This window comes from Harpia harpyja, chromosome 13 (assembly GCF_026419915.1).
Source record: "Harpia harpyja isolate bHarHar1 chromosome 13, bHarHar1 primary haplotype, whole genome shotgun sequence".
Lineage (NCBI taxonomy): Eukaryota > Metazoa > Chordata > Aves > Accipitriformes > Accipitridae > Harpia > Harpia harpyja.
Window position 1 is genome coordinate 11,271,612 of NC_068952.1, and position 17,621 is coordinate 11,289,232.

At 45.7% G+C, this 17,621-nt stretch overlaps 1 protein-coding gene across 1 annotated transcript in view; it reads right to left on the reverse strand.

Moving 5' to 3' along the window:
* Positions 1–17,303, reverse strand: part of PROX1 (prospero homeobox 1) — a 49,673-nt gene extending 32,370 nt beyond the window's left edge. Inside the window, exons 1-4 of the mRNA XM_052805973.1 lie at positions 17,178–17,303; positions 16,839–16,960; positions 7,694–9,484; positions 1,106–1,211 (exon numbers count right to left, since the gene is read on the reverse strand). Coding sequence (XP_052661933.1) covers positions 1,106–1,211; positions 7,694–9,417 — 1,830 coding nt within the window. The 5' untranslated portion in view covers positions 9,418–9,484; positions 16,839–16,960; positions 17,178–17,303. The remainder of the gene's footprint in view (positions 1–1,105; positions 1,212–7,693; positions 9,485–16,838; positions 16,961–17,177) is intronic.
* Between the last annotated feature and the right edge of the window lie 318 nt (positions 17,304–17,621).

Consider the following 17,621-nt stretch of genomic DNA (forward strand, 5'->3'; position numbering starts at 1 on the left):
TTTTTATAAATGTTGTCACCATCCGCTCAGCACATGGCATTGAATAAGAGGAACCTCCAAGGGCACGGCTGTGAGGGGCAGGAGCGTACTGAGATGTGCAAGCGCATGCAACGCTAAATGAAAAAAAGAAAGGGAAAAACTGCCAAGAAACTTGACCAAAGAGAACTGATCAGCAGAAACTGGGCCAAGTTCACAAACCTGTGGGATAATCTTCCACTAAGACCAAAAAACCCCATAACCCAAAAGTGATTAAAAGAAGGATTTCTGTAATTTGTTGGGGGGGGAATGTAACAAACTAATTTAAGCTAATGTAATGTTTATAAAGTTACTTAGATAATGACACCATGTACGCCATTATAATCATTAAAACCCAATCTATGGGGTTTTTTTAAAAAAACTTAGATGATTAACACAAAATCAAGTTGATGTGAAGGAACAATTACTTTTAGAAAAAAAATCAGGAGGTCCTAATATTCTGTAGAATGAGGGAGGATGCAGCTGTATGTCGACAGCTTTCATATCCTCATTTGAATAATGTGGCCTGAATCTGTCACTTTATTCATCCTCCTTATGCTCAGTGTACTCTGCATCAACAACAAATTAAGTTGTAAATAAGAGACAATCATCACTTTTGTTTTTAAGCAGCTTCTGCATGGAGAATTTCAATGTACTGTTTCTTTTTGACAGAAAGAAAGGGATTCTACACTCTGCTTATGTAAGCACAAATACGAGGAAACCAACCGAAATGAAACAATAAGGGAGCACTTGAGAACTGCTCCAAAATGTTCTTGGAAGTACATTTCTACCACCACAGAAATCTCCTTTTTTAATAGGATATGTATAATGAATACTGTTTACTTTACCGTAATAATTCTTACTTTGCTCTAAAATGTCAAGGATTTTTTTATTTTTAATTTAAAAAATCACCTTTCCTCAACTAGGCACAAGCAGGGTACACCTCAAAAAGAAGAACGAGTGAACAAAGTTAACTGTAACCTTTGCGTACCCAGAAATATTATTAATCTCTAATATGAGAACATGATACCATTTCATGAGCAAATATAGCATGCAGTAAGGAGAGAGGCGGGGAAAGAGATTTTCTTACCTTTACGTCTGAGAAGTAGGTTTTCAGCATATTGGAACTTGGGTACCGGGTGTAAAAGAACATGAGCTTGGCCTTTTTCAAGTGATTCGGTGACAAGCCTTCCTGCATGTAGGATTGAATTAGTAAAGGAAAATGCTTTTCTTGATAAAGCTGTTTCTGAACGTACAGAGCTAGCAAAGTGCTCCCTTAAATACTCTACAGTTCCCCAGACTACAGGAGGAAATATTAACATTTAAATTGCTGCACTGTAATTTTCTGTAAAATAGCTAAACAACGGATGTGAGGCCATGTAACTTAAACCCTGTTTTTCCTATCAGTTTGGGTGCTGGGTCTCAGGAATCTTGCAAGTTTACGGCTTGTGTACCATATGTATGTTCACTTGTTGCTAAGGAAACAAATGCACGAAGCATGTGCTGCAGAAAACTTATCGGAAGCTTTTTCTCCCTCTCCTTTAGCAATTCCAGCTAAAGTTTCTTTTTCTCTCAGTGTCGTGCCGCTGGCACAAAATAAAACTAACGCATGTAAGACAATCAGAGGCGCTTTATCATTTTGAGCAATGTTTTATACAGGCAGTACATTTCACCTGTTTCATTAGTGTCGATGAATTTCAACATCTTGAGTCACTCTAATGCTGCTGTTGCTTTGCTCCAGTGGCTGCCTTGCAAATGAAAGCGAAATTTGCAACAGGCAGAGCCCCTCTGCTGCTCAATCCCCCTCCCACAAACTTGTCGCCTCCTGATTTACACAGTTAACTCCTCAGAGAACGAAGCTGTATTTGGGGCTAACCAATCGATAAATGTGGGCTAGCAGATCAATAAATGGCCACTTACCCTATAAGGCAGCCTATTTATCCTGGAAACATCATTACCTTTTAGATCTGTAAACAGAAGCAACTAAAAGAGTTCCCAAGGGAATGTGAAGCTAACCATAACAATCTCAGCTTGCTGATTTTTCTCCCAGCTTCTTGGCTCTCTTTTGTGTACTGCGTGCTAGGACGGCTCTGGTCACATCTGTGCCTCAGGCTGGCCCTGCCATTTCCTCAGCAAATTAATGGCTTTATAATTTATCAGAAATGAAGATGCACGTGGAGAAAATCAATGTGGCCCCCACAAGGTCAATTAAGGGTTCTTCCCAGAAGCTTCTCTAAGGACTGTTTCTCCTAAACACAATCGTTGAAAATTTCACTCGGTTCACACCTTACGGTGGGGGGAAGGTCAACCAAGTTGACAGATGCGCTGCAGCCAAGGTGCCTCTTCCACCTTACAGCCGGGCGCACGTCAGCACAGAACATCTCATTCCAGGCCTCAAGACAGGAAACCCAGACTAATTTGTATCAGCAGGCTACTGATGATTAGCTAGGCTTTTTCAGCAGAATTCCTTTTTCTCTTAATTCGTGCAATCTACTGAAACCCTCTCCCTTTATTTCAGTTACGAGGTTCATTTTTAGATTGGAAAAATGTAGCATTTAAAAAAAAAGGCATTGACAATATTAGTTTAAAAACCTCTTATTATCTGGAAGTACATGGAAAATGGCTCAGCTGAACTTGCATTTTGTTTTAGATGCTTAATGATTACAAAGAAGATAATTTATGACTGACATACTTCTTGTGCCAAGAGAAGAGTTGAAAGAACCTCCAGTTACTTCCATTAGACTGATAGAGAAGTCTAAAAGAGCATTACACTCTGCAGTGCCATCTGTCAAAATACGTAAGTGAAATAATAGTAGCAAGCTGTCACCTATTGCTTAGTGATAAGAGTTTTAGACAAATCAAAACTTCTACGCCAGAAATCCATTTTGTTACGCGATCCTTTCAGGAAAGTGGGGGTCCAAAGGGGAACTCCAATAAGTAAAAGAAAAAAAAAATACTAGGTCTCCTTAATTTGCAATTCCTCTGACGCTGACAACATGTTAATATCAGGTTTGGTGTATATTCTCTTTCAATGCAAGCTCAAAGATGGACTTAAACTTTAAAAAAAAAGCTCTCATATTTGCTGGATTTAAGCATATTAGACAGTTGTCTAAGCATTTGGATTCCTTCTGCATTTAGGATTTTTAAATATTTTCTGCTCTAATGCCAGAGGATATTGATATTGAATGAAACATGTATTAAAAGATGTTCTGAGACTCAAATTCCCAGAAATCCATTTTTTATTAAAATTATACTTGTTCTTAAGCACTTGGCAGCCTTAAAGCGGTATCAAATATGCAACAAATCTGTATATCTTGATCCTAAGGTTAACGCTTTACTGTGGTAAAAGATATGATCTGTAATAATCTAGCAAAAAATAGTTAATGACAGACTTAAGAGCTAAGAATTAGATAACCCATTGCTATTTCAGAAAAAAACTGAACTGACCAATTGCTTAATTTCCTTTTTAAGTGCTTGGGCTGAAAAGCAACTGTTCTTCCAAGAAAGCACTAGCTGTTTCCAGGATACTTACACACGCACAATGACTCATGATGAAATAGATTCAGTAAACATACAGCTGTACCGAACACGAGCTAAGCCCCATTCAAGGCCAGGAAAGAAAACGAGCACAAATAAATATTAAGGAGGTAAAGGGAGGAGGGGTGCCGAATGGAACGCAAACAAGCTCTGTCCCAGCAGCTCGTGTGGCTTGCCTCAATTCTCTTAGCTATAGCTTTGTGAAGACAGATGACATTCAATTCTATGGGTAATGCAAAATAGACAATAACTGCTGAAACTTGAGCCAGCTGCCAGGTGTAAAAAAAAAAAAAAAAAAGGAAAGAAAAAAAAGGAGAGAAAGAAAAGATGATAAATCCATAAATTAATGAAAGACATCTGCTCAGGAACATAAAAGATCAGAGTAACAGTGTACTGCAGCTGAACCTAAAGCAGTGTTCAAACAACCTGAGAGTCTCAGCATTGTGCGTTTACATAGTACAGCGTAGCCTCACCTAACACACCAGCAGCAAAAAGGCAAAACGCTAAGAAATAGGGAGTGAAAGACTGGGAATGAAACATACACATGCTCTTGTGTGTTTTAATTGGAGAAGCACAGGGGTGGCATTGCACAGCACTTGACTCATTTGCACTTCAATCCTCCCAGGTAACGCTCCTCTTTTGCAAAAATATTTTTCAGTGGAGATGATCTTTCACTCCTGTTACTCTCAGCCTGAGCTCCCACAAATGCTCTAACAGGCTTTTCTAGCCCACACAGGTACTGAGCTGAAGGAAAAGAGGAAAGAATAGGCTGTATCAGGTAAAAAATCTGCACTAGCAAAGCCAAGCTGCTCCTTAAGTTACACTTCAGGTGCTTTTAATCAGCAAAGCTCCAAATAGCTGTATCTCAGAGCATCTTCAGGACCCTCCAAAGAACGGGCGGGCTGGAAAGTATTTGTTCATCGCCCAGGTTTTATCAACAGCACAGAGTTAACCAGCTTGCTGTACAATTGCTCATTTTTTTTAAGTTTAATTAGTTTAATTCTAGTCAGATGTAATAACTCCTCATTTCAATATGTTGTAATTCACTAATTATAGCTTTCACATATTGGGACTGTGAAACTCATTCCAGTTGGACTGGAATTCTGTTTAAAAATAAATAAAATTGTAGAAAGTTTCACTAATGTTTTAAAGCCCTCCTGCCAGGGAGAGCACGCTAAACTTCTTCACCTTTACAAATGTCTTAATAGCACACAAACTACTGTTGTGCTTCAATTTTGATCTATGCAAATGTTTTGGGACTGAACAAGGCTATTTTTCTTGAGATGCAAAGAGGATGCATGACAAAGGAAGACCATGCAGAAAAACAATTCGCTGTCTGTTTCTTTTGGAATTTGAATAAAACTTAATATTTGATTAAACAGATTAGTTTGCAAAGATAGACTGCATTCATGACCAACATGGGAATTCATGCTGCAGGTGCATCTTATCTTGTTTAGCAACATACGCAAACATTAACCATTTCCTTCTGCAGTTCAGCAAAGAACTATCAGATACATTTTATAGGCATTGGTTAAAAAAAAAAGAACAAAACCTCAAAACCCGAAAGCCAGGCTAGTTCAGTGTTTTAGCTTACTACTAAAACCTAAACTTGGCTGTATCTGCTAGTCTTATGTTCTCATCCTGGCTGTATTGTCCAGGAAAACAGATGTTGCTTTCTGCAGGGAAGAAAGATCTGCTTCTCTCAAGAAATATATTCCCTATATGTGCACATTCAACCATGTAAAATAAAAGCACCACAACAGAATCGACCACAAACAAACCAACCTCCATACTGCGCCTTTCCCTGGAAACTGTAAGCTACCTGGACAAACAAGCCACTGCTAGAAAAAAACATCCATCCCCACAGCTGAGCCGTATACCACGATACACGTTGAGCAGAAGTGCTACTGAATAAATCTGTTTGTCCCAACAGGTCTGTACCTAAACCCAAATCAAACTGCAGCCTGCAATAGCATCTAGGTGGGAAAGTCAGAGTGCTTTCACAATGGCGGGGAAGAAGCGGGGCAAGAAGAAGGAAGGGAATCACTCTAACACTCGGCGTTTCCCCTGGCTAAGCCTCAGCGCAGCAGGGGACTCTTGCACCCGTTTCAGCAGAAGCAACAAGCTCCGTTAGCAACTGCCACTGAGAACGGGCAGAAGAAACAGCAGGGGCGAGGGAGGGATGCTCCACAGGTGGAGAGGATCAAGTGCAGCCCTAGAAGTACTCCTGGTTCACACGCTTGGCATTTTTCACCTCTGCTCACTCCTCTCCCAGGATGGGAGATCTACATTTATACCAAAACAATTAGTATGCCACTGTACTCTTTGGTAGAAATTACTTAATTGCCCTGGCCTGAGTCTTGCCCTTGGCTGCCACTCCTGTTGACCTCGGGACTGCTTTCCGAGCATCGCAGCTTGCATTTCAATACGCAGGAGAGATTTTCAGTTTGGAACTCCAAAAGCAACTGGCAGTAACTGTGAGTGATGCTGCCTTTAGACTGACTCCTCTGTTTTGCCATACAGTGTATATGGCAAGGAGAAGATTTCCATGATACCAATGCAGCAGAGAGATCCTCTTTTGGGAAAGAGGTCCCTCAAACATCGTGTCCACTACCACCTGGCTCTCAAAACCACCAACAGCTAAGGAAGGTGTTTTCAAACCGGGAACACTTCCCCCTATAGAAATGGGACTACTCATACAGCTCAGACAGCAGCAATTCTTGACTCAGGCTTCACCTACGTTAGATCAAAGACCTGATGGGAAGTCCAGGTAACCAGCGGGTCTCGAGCCCTGCCAGCACCCTCCTGAGGATTTAACATGTCTACAGAAACTGTGGCTAAATTAATCTAAAACCACCAGAGTTATTAATCGTCTAGAAGATACCCAGTGATGGGGCACAGCCTCGAGCATCTGCCTTCACATGATACTCCTCAAAAGGGAACAAGTTCCTCAGCATCGCTACCATCACTCAGGGAGGGGCAGACTTATTCAGTCGCAATTAGTTTCATCAACTTGGGAATGAAATTAGCTGCATCTAAGGCTCTGTGCTTGTGCTATTGCCTTCTGCTGGGGTCTTGGAGCTGGGAAAAAATGTCAATCTACCCTTCATGCAAAATCCTCAATTTTAGCATCAGGCAGACATGGTATTTTATTCACCTTTAATACAACTGTACTTGGAAGAAAAATCTTTTGACCAAAAAGCACATTAGGAGAAAAGATGGAAGGAGTGGGAGGTGTTATTGGTAAAAAAGCAAAAAAAATAAAAATAAAATCTAGTACTAGTTTCCAGGAAAAAAAAGAAAATATCATTACTATGTCTGGATATGCCTAAATAAAGGCAGAGATGGATTTTTTCCCCTAACTAAAGCCTGCTATTGAGCTAAAAAGAGAGATTTTGTTATAATCTGTTTTTTAAGCAGGGGAAGTGTCCTGTAAATTTAATACAGCTGAAGTTTTATATTTAATTGTTCTCTCTAGCTTTCCAAAATAATTTGCTTTGTGTACGTTAGGACAAAAGATTTCTGTGTATGGCTGAACAGAGGTTAATCATGCATAGCAGGCAGCTGCACAAGGGCTGAGGAACAGACCTCTGGGTGGGGGAAAGAACTTGATGCAGCCTGAATATATCAGTACCTGTGTCTTTTGTGCTTCGTTTCCCTTATGCACTTGAGAGCTGAAGGCTCACGAATGACCAGACTGTGGCTCGCTGAGAACCCCAGCCACGACACCATTAACACGGGGCGCGCGTTGACCTGGCAGGGGAGGGAAAGGAGGTGGCTGTGGCTCGAACGGTTTTCGTCCGAGGGCGATGCCCCCTCGATCACCTCCCCGCCTGGGGAAGCACCTGCCAGCACATGGAAACCCGCTGGCACCCAAGTCGTGGGCTCGGCTCGCTTTCCGACCCCACGGGACGGTCTAAAAGGCTTGGGGAGGGCCGGTGGCTTTTTTTTGTGAACACCGTTGCTGAAGGAGCACCGTGAGTCAACACCCAGCATTTTATTTGGCCTCGCCAAGCCCCCCACCTGCTCCCCCGCGAGCGCCCCGCTCCCCAGCGCCTAGGGGAAGCCCCGGGGCACGAGCGTGGCCCCTCGTCCTCCCCACCGGCCACCGCCGGCTAATCGCTCGTCTTTCGAAAAGGATATTGCACTTCCTGAATAGGGCGAGATTTCGGACATGTCTTGCAGGTCGCCGCACTCGGACTTTATGAGGGACAAGGAGAGGCCCTCGGCGGCGCTGGGGGGGTGGGCCGGCGAGCAGGGGTGGTGGTTCATGTGGTGCGACGACATCTTGGTCCTCAGGCTGGTGGTCTCCCGGGTCAGGTCGAGGGATTCGGGGGAGGCGCGCTCTTTCCCCGGGAAGGAGGCCGATGGGGCACCCAGGGGGCTCTGGAAGGGGTAGGCCATGAGGGGCAGCGGGAAGGGGTGGCGGAAGGAGGAGGTGGAGAAGCCGGCGGTGGCCGAGAGCGGGGACTGGTGCAGGGAGGCGTGGTGGCTGCCGGCCGGCGGGGCCGAGGCGGATTGGTCGGAGGAGTTTTTGCGGACGACGAGGGGCAGCGCCTCGGTTTGGTCGGTGGCGCCGGGCATGGGGACACTGCCGAAGGTGTCGAGGGGGTTGGGAATGATGACGTCCCCAAAGCACTGCAGGCGCTGGTTGGCCGTGTGGAAGTTGTGGTTCTCCCCGTTGACGGCGAACCTCGCCTGCGGGATCTGGAGAGGCGGGAAGACCTGAGGAAGCTGGCGGGAGGGCTTGGACGAGAAGACCTTGACCACCGTGTCCACAACTTGCGACATGGCGGTGTTCAGCTCCTGCTTCAGCGTCTCGGCCAAGTGTTTGCCTTCGGGGTGGAAGGCATTCGGCCCTTGCTCCTTCTCCTTGGGACCTTCTCTTTTGGGCTTGTTCTCCGCGATCTCCTGCTCCCGGATGAGGGCCCGCGCCCGGTCGATGAACTGCCCCGGGTCCAGCTCGCACATCTCATTGTCCGACCTGCCGACGGAGTCACCGGCCCTTGCGTCCATGGTTTCAGAGCGCATGCTGTCTTCAGACAGGTTGCCATCTTCATCATTTTCGGAGTCGGTGCTGTCGTAGATCTGGTAGAACTTCTCCTGCAGCTGGCGCAGCTGCTTCTGCATGTCCTCCAGCTGCTGCTTCAGCTGTCTGCGCTCCTCTCGCTTCTGCTCTTTCCTCGCTGAAACCAGCTGCTGGAAACTCTGCTGCTGCTGTTGCGGCAGCTTTTGCTTGCGTTTGTTTTCTCTGTAACTTTCTCGGGGACTCACAGACTGCGGAGCTATTTCTCTTTCGTTTTCATTGCCCCTTAATGCCACGCTGGGGGAATGGCTCATACCCCGAATTATATTCTCAACCCGGGCGCGTTTAGCTCTCAGGTGCTCGTCGCATAACCGATCCACATCAAACTGGCTCATAGTCGGCCTGCCAAAAGGGGAAAGACACTCTTGGGGGCTGTCTCTTGAAGAGTTGCTGCATACATCCTCCTGATGTACTTCTGAGCCTGTACTAGAGAGACCGCTGGCTTGGAAACTGGGCTCCGTGCCACCATTTTTGTTCATGTTATTTTTCAACAGCTGGGAAATTATGGTTGCTCCTGGAAAAGGCATCATGGCATCTTCATATGAGTTCGCCCTCTTCAGCAGCTTGCGGAGTACATTTGACTTTTCCCCATCTGCATGCTGCACCACTGAATACTCGACATCCTGCTCTGAACCTTGGGGATTCATGGCACTAAAAAACGTTGCTCTTGCCTTTGCAAAAAATGCAGATGCTGTCCCTACCGTCCTTTTCACTCCAATGTCAACTCTTCTTCTCTTGGTTTGCCTGCTTAAGAGGGCTGTGCTGTCATGGTCAGGCATCACTGGACTGTTATTGTGCCATCTTCAAAAGCTTGTCAGCTGGGCTCAGCTCAAGAATCCTGGGACCCTGGCCAACAGAACAAAAGGACTGATGAATCATTTTCTTTAAATTTCTCCAAATTTCCTGACCTCAATCCTGAATAAAATGCAAAATGCATAGGCTCTGGGATTTATGGCACATTACAATTATTGCAATTTATTATGCACTCTGCTTGAAATGAAACATTTTTAAATATTTCTGCTCCACTGGTTTAAGATGGATTAAGATTTAAAAAAGCAAAAACTGCTTAAGCACCAGTAATATGATTCTCTTGCACAAATGCCTAAAATGATACTGTTTATCTTCAGAAGAAAGAGTAGATTAGAAGAACACAGCCTCTGACAACCAATTGATTAAATTTAGGGCATTGAGATACATGTTACAAAAGAAGATGAAAGTACTCCTTATTTAAGATTTATTGTTAAAACAAGAAATTGTGTAAAATTTGGATTAAAAAAATTCAATTGCGATGTAAAAACCATAATTGTAGTTTTGCTTTTTAAAGAGAGATAAAACTGGTAAATAAACATTCGAAGGTCAAAACAACAACTTTCACTTAATTGTAGGTAGGATAGTATATATGTATGTGAAAGGCAAAGAAATCATAGACGCATTTAGGCTTACACTGGGGAAAAAAAACCCTCTCAAATCATTAGGGAACATTTATTCAGCAAAGCAAAAATGCATTAAAATATTTTATGGTCGGGCTTATAATATTTACAGAGATGTGATCAAATAAAGGCCAAAATGTAGTTCGTTAACACAGCCTCGTATGTACGAGTGACTAGCCACGACAGGGTTTTGATTTCCCCACACATTCCTTCCCTTTTCTTAACTTATATTCTCCAAGCAAGCCCTGCTACTAAAGGCTGAAGATTCTGTATTTCGTACACTGAAATACCTGACGTTAAATTTTTTGCATAGCAGAAAAGAGGCATGTTCAGTGTCACATCTCTCTGCTTTAGAAAAATCCCCAAGAACAGTATCTCAAATGGCCAGTGAAGCCCTTCTTACACGTAACATTTTGAATACACAGAATCTTACTTCCTGTGACATGCAGAAAAGATGAGAAAAAATATGGAAAGATGAAAGAAATAACATCAATCAGCTGCGTGAGAAAGGAAGATACCTTCTCTTTATATGAACTCTCATTGTTTCCCAGGAACACAGCATAAAAAGATAACACACTTCCTTGCATTTTGTAAAAGGCTCTTGACATAATTTGTGACTTATTAACTAGTGATGCTAAACTCACATTGCACATAAAGCACTAGACACTCTTTCCTGTTTCTTAAAATTTAACACCGAGGAAAATTAAAATATTTTTCATGCGACGCTTATCTAATATTAAACTTTACATTTGCTTAACAGAGCACAATCTTCACAATAACAGGGTATATTGCCAAAGGCAGCATGCAGACTTTTTGGAATTGCTCCCATCTCTTTCGGTTCACCTGTAAAAACATCTACGTGCTCCCTAGGACTGCATCTGTGGCTAGTTTTAAAGAATGACTATCCATGCAAATAGGCATAATTTCAGCATGAAATAATCTGTAAAATCAAGACAGTAGTCAATGCTTAGTTTGCAACCAGGATGAAAAAAAAAAAGCTTTTAATACTTAGAAACATCATGTTTATTCTGCAGCCTTTGCCCACGTATTCTGGATGTACTAAAAGAATTTTCAGAGATCTCGTGTCAGAGACAGTTATGCTAGGGACGTGATGTTTGTTTACATTACTGGCTCCTTGCATATAGGAAAGCAAAGAATGATAAAAATTAAAAAAAAAAAAGTGTCATGAATTCAGATGGGAAATCCAGAGCCTTACACTGTTATCAGGTCACTGTCTTCACAGATCATTCCTTATCAAGAGGCACATTAAGCAAATGAAGTTTGGCTACCTCACAATAATAATGAGATAACAAGGAGTTCCGTTGCAGGGGCCCAATTCTACCACCTGCACACCAGGCAGCATCCCACCCTGCAAGCAACTCCCCTGGAGTCCAGGGATACCGAAATCCTGTTACGTGCAAGTGGTAGGATCAGGCCCTGCTTGGCAGTGCGTGTTGTAAAAGACCGTCTCCTGCTTTCTCTCCATGAATGCAAATGGAGTTTTTCAGAGGGCAGAATCAGGCTCTTACAATTAGGTCTTCATCTAAAAAATATCCGAGGAGTTGGGATTTCAGAAGGATTGGGTTTGTAAATAAACGGCCAAGTCCTCAGGTGGTGGAAAGGGGCAACCACCACCGGAGTTTTTAAGCAGGCGATACTGGCACAGAATAAACCAGGGTCAAGGTTGACCTTTCAGTCTAGTGGTGTGCATTTGAAAGCGATATAAACTAGTCGCAAGATAACCGAAAGAGCTCTTGCTTACTGCATGTAAGATATTCTAAAGGCATTCTCCATAAAGATAATACTTGCCAAGAGGAAAAAAAACACCCCACCAACACTGAAAACCTTCACGCTTTTCCTTCCTTTTCTGTAGTCAAGTTATGCTTGATTGAGATCCAGCAATAAGTTCCCAGACTCACACCAAAAACCTCATGTCAGGTTTCAAGTTTTGCACATTTCCCAGCAAATTTGAGGTGCGTGACCACTGTTTCCCTCTCTCTTGCCCAATCCCAACCAAGGACACGCATGGGGAGGGCTTGCTGTACCCTTGAGTCAGCAGCTCAGGAAATAGGCTGTCCTGCGCCAGGTTGGAAGGTCATTGCCACTCATCCTTCCTCCCCAGTGTCCATTTCCCTCTCCCCGAGCCCCTGTACCAGCAGCTGCTCGCCAGCCCATTCCTGCCACTGCAAACATGCGGCAGGAGGTGCTCCGGAGCAATGCCCCCTCCTTCCCTCACTGCAAGCTGAAAGCATCGGAGTTATCATACACTTAACCTGGGTATTAAGCAACGTCTCCCATTTGCCCTGGTGTTATCCTGAGCCTACAGACTGCCAGCTTTAAGGCTTACGTGCCTTTCGGCTTAAATATGAGAAATAGTTCTACTGTAGCCTGACAAAACAGAACGGGTATTGAACGGCCAGTTAATATTTCGGTCTCGGAGGACCAAAACCAATTCACACCTCAAGGGAAGTGGAATGGCACATACAGCTGGATGCAGAATCCCAGCCACAACAGGCAGACTTCGAAACTGGTCAGATTAGAACTGAATGAATAAGGAACTCTTGGGAGGAAAAAAAATAATTAGGAAGTTCGTGTCCTTTACGCAGTACCGGTACTTTGGCTGCGCATTTGTCTCAAAACTCTGTTTCATACACCTAATGTCTCTATACAGCTATCCAGAAATATCTAGTTAGAAAGATAGCTTAGGTTGTCAAGATCTATGTAGAAATCTTCAGAAGCACCATTTCTTTCCGAGTTACAGAGTTTTACATTTGTGAAGGTTAAATTTGCTTTACACGTCACTTTTGATACTCCTTGCGTGCCAAGTGTAGTTTATGTTAAATTTACCCTCCACATCTCAAGCCTCAACTCGCACGATGCGGCTTTCTCAGAAACCAAACATTTTCCATGCCCATGTAATTAAAAACCATACCAAGGGCCTCAGCACTTTCTAAGTCCATCCATAAACGTATCTTGCAGTATTTTATTTACAAATTTACTTTCAAAACTTTTGGTTAAGGAGATATGATTAAAATGTAGATATGAATAACCTCTCAACAGCACGGCAGCTACAGACATGGGTTTATTTCATACCCGTTTGATATGCATTGACATTTTAACTGGAAACAGATTAATTTCTTGGTATCCAAGAGTTACTGTTACCAAACCTTTGGCTAGAACGGTCTTTAGAAAGGAATATGATGTCAGGTATTTAACCGCACTCATTATAAATAAATCAATTTCTGTAATCAATTTTGTTAACTCATCTTGATCTACAAAGATGCCGATCATTTTCTCCTAGATTAATTCATACACCTATGAGCTGCAAAGGAGATGTAAATTCAAACTCACCCTCCTCAGCCACTCTGAAGGACCCTAGTCTAACCTAAACAGCCATTAAATACACAGCAGCAAAGTGCTAAACTTGACGAATATTCATGGATGAATTCAAGGAGTTATCGGTTTGTAGAGCTGAAACTGTTCCTATCTTTTCACAAGCCGACTACTTACTTTGGTCCAGCGTCTGCCTGCTTCGTGTCAGCCCATTATGCCAATACCACACAAGAAATTTAACATGCTTCTGCTAATAGAAATATTTAGATCTTTCACTCTAAAGCGCTACACGGGGTATGGCTTTGCCAGAATCAGCCAGGAAGGGCAGGATGAAAATTATTCCAGTCAACAGCATTTCATGCACAAAACCACAGCTAAAATCCAAAGAACAGATTACATTTATTCTCCATAGATCTGTTCAGCGTTAAAATCACGTCAGCCACTAATGAGAAAGTACTACCTTTTTGCACAGCTCTGACACAAGTTTTCTTGGGAGAAGGGGTTATCTAACTCCCTTAGCTGAGACGTAATCAAAGAATTTGAAACAAGGCAGAAATGATGAGCAACTAATTGTGCAGCAACAACTAGTTTATTAGGATTTCTCCATAAGGAGTAAAAATTAGAGCCTGACTCGCTTCAAAATTATGCTACCTGCTCTTTAGCCTTGAAGAAAAAAGCCACCCTCGTTTTGTGAACCCGGTGATACCCCGGGCCCAATCCAGCAAGGTATTCAGCAATTCCCGTGAATGCCAAACCTCCTCAATGCCCATCGACTACAGTGAGAATTGACAGAGCTCACTAACAGGAGGGATTCGGCATCTCATTAGTTCAGGCCTTTATTTTGGGGAGATGCAAGGCCCTCCATCATGTAGCCGTGCTCGGCACTGCTTGAGGAAACGGATTCTTTGAATGAGAAAAAGAAATCAAGCTGCTCAAGGTAGAAAATTGAAAACATTTTCCCTTTCTCAAGCCCGTTTGGTCCTTGTTATTTCACTGATAGTGAAGAAAATAACTCACATGGTCTCTGTGCAGAGACAAGACTGAAATGTTCGCAAGATTCCTACTATGAACTCAGCCCAAGTTTTCCAAGCTATTTTTTTTCCATGCTACACGATGCCGTTAAATCACAATTCTCGAATTAGTTAATCTAGCAGTTAGGCTGCACTTTGAGACAGAATATATCATTATTTAGAGAGTACAAATTGCAGTATTTACAATTCTGCCCTGAATAAAATTAAACTCCAATTTCAAAATGTGTCCATTCTTACGACTATCTTAATTTATCAACCGATCGTAAAAAAGACAAGTCATATAAACTGAGAGGCCTCACAGGTCAGCTGGCAGGAAAGTTAACAGTATATACTGACAGTGCCGTTCAGCGAATGTAAGATACTTTACAGAATAATTTAATAGGGAGCTGTTAGCAAAAAGTATATCCATTGTACTTTTTACAACATATCAACTCATGAAATGTTGATACTCTGTCTACCCTTGAGTATTAATAAACATTTCACAGTATGTGATATTGCTGCTAAAGGTAAGCTCTGGACAAAAAGCAGATAAAATAAATGCAAAATGAGCTGCAGCGGTCGTAAACTTTACGTGATTGATGGCAACTCACAGAAAAACTGCGAGAAGGAAGACGTAAAGGGTATGTGCCACATGCAAATCTACGGGTGAGGAAACTGCCTCCGCATAATTCATCCTGCGCGCTGCCAGACCTCTACAGACGATGGAAGTGACAAATAATCTGAGCTTTTACACCTCGCGGTGACACGGCCGTGTTTCTGCACCCTGCGTTAGACAACGCTGGACCTTTCTGCCACTGAGCAACGGCCCTGGACGAGCGGATGCGCTTCCGCGTGCCCCCCGCCCGTCCCCAGACCCGGATGAGGGTTTTGGGGTGACGCTCGCCGCGCAGCCAGAATCACCACGGCGTTCGCCGGGACCACTCGGGACCTGTGCGAAACTAGCGGGTTTCCAAATCCTCCCCCCGGCAACTTTTGCCCGACGTTCAAGGGCACCTCTAGTCTGCAGCCGTTTCCCCTGCCAGCCGTGATTGACATCTCCTACTTTGTCAAAGATATTAAGTTAATATCCTCCATATCCGTTATTTCCGCAGACGGGGCACACGCAGGTGACACTGACCCCGCCGAGAGCTCCGTCCCGCCGCGGCCGCGCCTTCAGACCGGCCGCCGATTCCCCCCCCGCCCCGGTTACCGACTCGTTTCCCAGGGCTGACCCCGCCACCCCGGCTCCCTCCGGCACCGCCACCGCTACCCGTCCCGGCGGCACGGGGAGGCGGCGGCCGGGACCCGTCCCGCGTCCCGCGTCCCGCGTCCCGCGTCCCGCGTCCCGCTCCGCAGCCGCCCCGCCCGGCGCCCACCCGCCCCGCCGCCCATGCGCTCACCTGCCCGCGCACCTGCCCGCGCCCCCAGCGGCTCTGCGCTGCCCCGCCAGCCGTCGGCCCGCTGCAAGGCGACCGCGGGGGATACGCGCAACTTTCTCCCCCCCCCCCCGCAGACACGCGCGGACCCCAGGGCGGCCCCGCTCCGCCCCTGCGGAGCGCCCGGTGCCGGGGAGCCGTGCCCCGGCTGCCCGTCGGGCCGCCTGCTCCCGTCGGGCCCCGCATTTTCGGTGCCCCCCCCCCCCCCGCCCCATCCCGGGCCGCTCACCCCAAACACAGCCCTGCGCGCCCCCTCCGCGCAGGCCCCACGCCCCCCCCCCCATCCCGCCCCCAGCGCCGTTCCCTCCTGCGCTTTAACTCCGTTTAAACACATGGCAAAGTGCTCCGGGTCACTCAGCCGATAAACAGAAAATCAAAAAAGCCAAGACCTCCATCAAAGGCTAAGAAAAAATTAAATCCCCCCCGAAGAAAAAACAAACAACCACCAAACAAACAGAAAGTACCAATAATCCTAATCTTCTCCCAGATCAAGGCTCTTATCCCGCGCCTTGCATTTGATCTCTTCTCGTGTGCTCTCTACCTACCGCTCAAATCCCATTTTCTATACATTTCCACAATTCGCAGCTCGTCCCACCCTTGGAAACGAAAAAGTAATTGCAAGGATAAGAAGAATAAGAAGAAAAAGTCCCTGCCCTTCCCGGTTTGGGTTAAAAAGGAGAACTAGCGACATGCAAATGACAAGCAAATTGGAAGAGACAAAAAGAAAGGCAGCTATAATAAACAAGACAAAGAGGAGGCTCAGAGGACCGGAGCAGGAGTTTACAGCAGGGGATGGGGAACTTCGGCGGGGACGGGGGGAGGAGGAAGCTCGGAACAACAAAAAAGAAGGCAAATACTCGCCGCGTTTTCCGTCCCCGCAAAATTGCCCTCCGACCCACGGAATAAAAGAAAGCCCAGTCCACAAAAGGTGGCAGCGAGAGCGCGAAGGGGAAGGGGGGGAGGATCACCTAACAACGAGCAGGTCACTTACTCTTCAGCCCTGGGCAGGCTCCGGTGAGCGCTCCATCGGGCTCGGCGCTTACAAATCCTGACCGCTTTATCTACTGGGGAATTAAAACTACTCAGCTAATAAAGTCATTGCAATTTTGCCCCCTGGAAAAAGAAGCACAGGTTTGACAACGGTGATCAGTATTTTGCTGGGGATTTCATTCCCCGCCCCCGACCACCCCCCCTCCCCGGACCATTTAAAGCAGCCCAAGCAAGTGCGATTTTTTTAAAAAAAAAAAAAAAAAAAAAAAAAAAGAAGACCCGAAAAGGCCGAGAAAGCAGGGAGGGACGGAGGGGGCGCGGAGGGGGAGCGGGTACTTACTCCGTGCAAAGGCGACGAAACTGAGCCTCTCTTTTTTTGCCGGTGGAAAGAGAGAAAGGGAGACACGCACACGCACATGCACACACACGCACACAGCCCGCACGCGGCCCGCACACGCACACGCGGACACACGGACACGCGCGCGCGCGCGCGCGCAGCCGGCGAGCCCCGCCGCTGATGAATATGATAATCGGGCGAGGGAGGGCGAGTGCGGGCGGGCGGGCGGGCGGGCAGCGGCCGCGGAGCGGCGCGGAGCGGCGCGGGGGCGGAGTGGCGCGGAGCGGCGCGGAGCGGCGCGGCGCGTGGCGGGCGGCGCGCGGGCGGGCGGGCGGCGGGGCGCGGGGCAGGGCTGGGCTGGGCTGGGCTGGCCGAGCCGAGCGAGCGCTCCGCACCGCCACAAGATTTACTTTAAGACACAGCTGAAGGAAACAGGAAGACTAGACG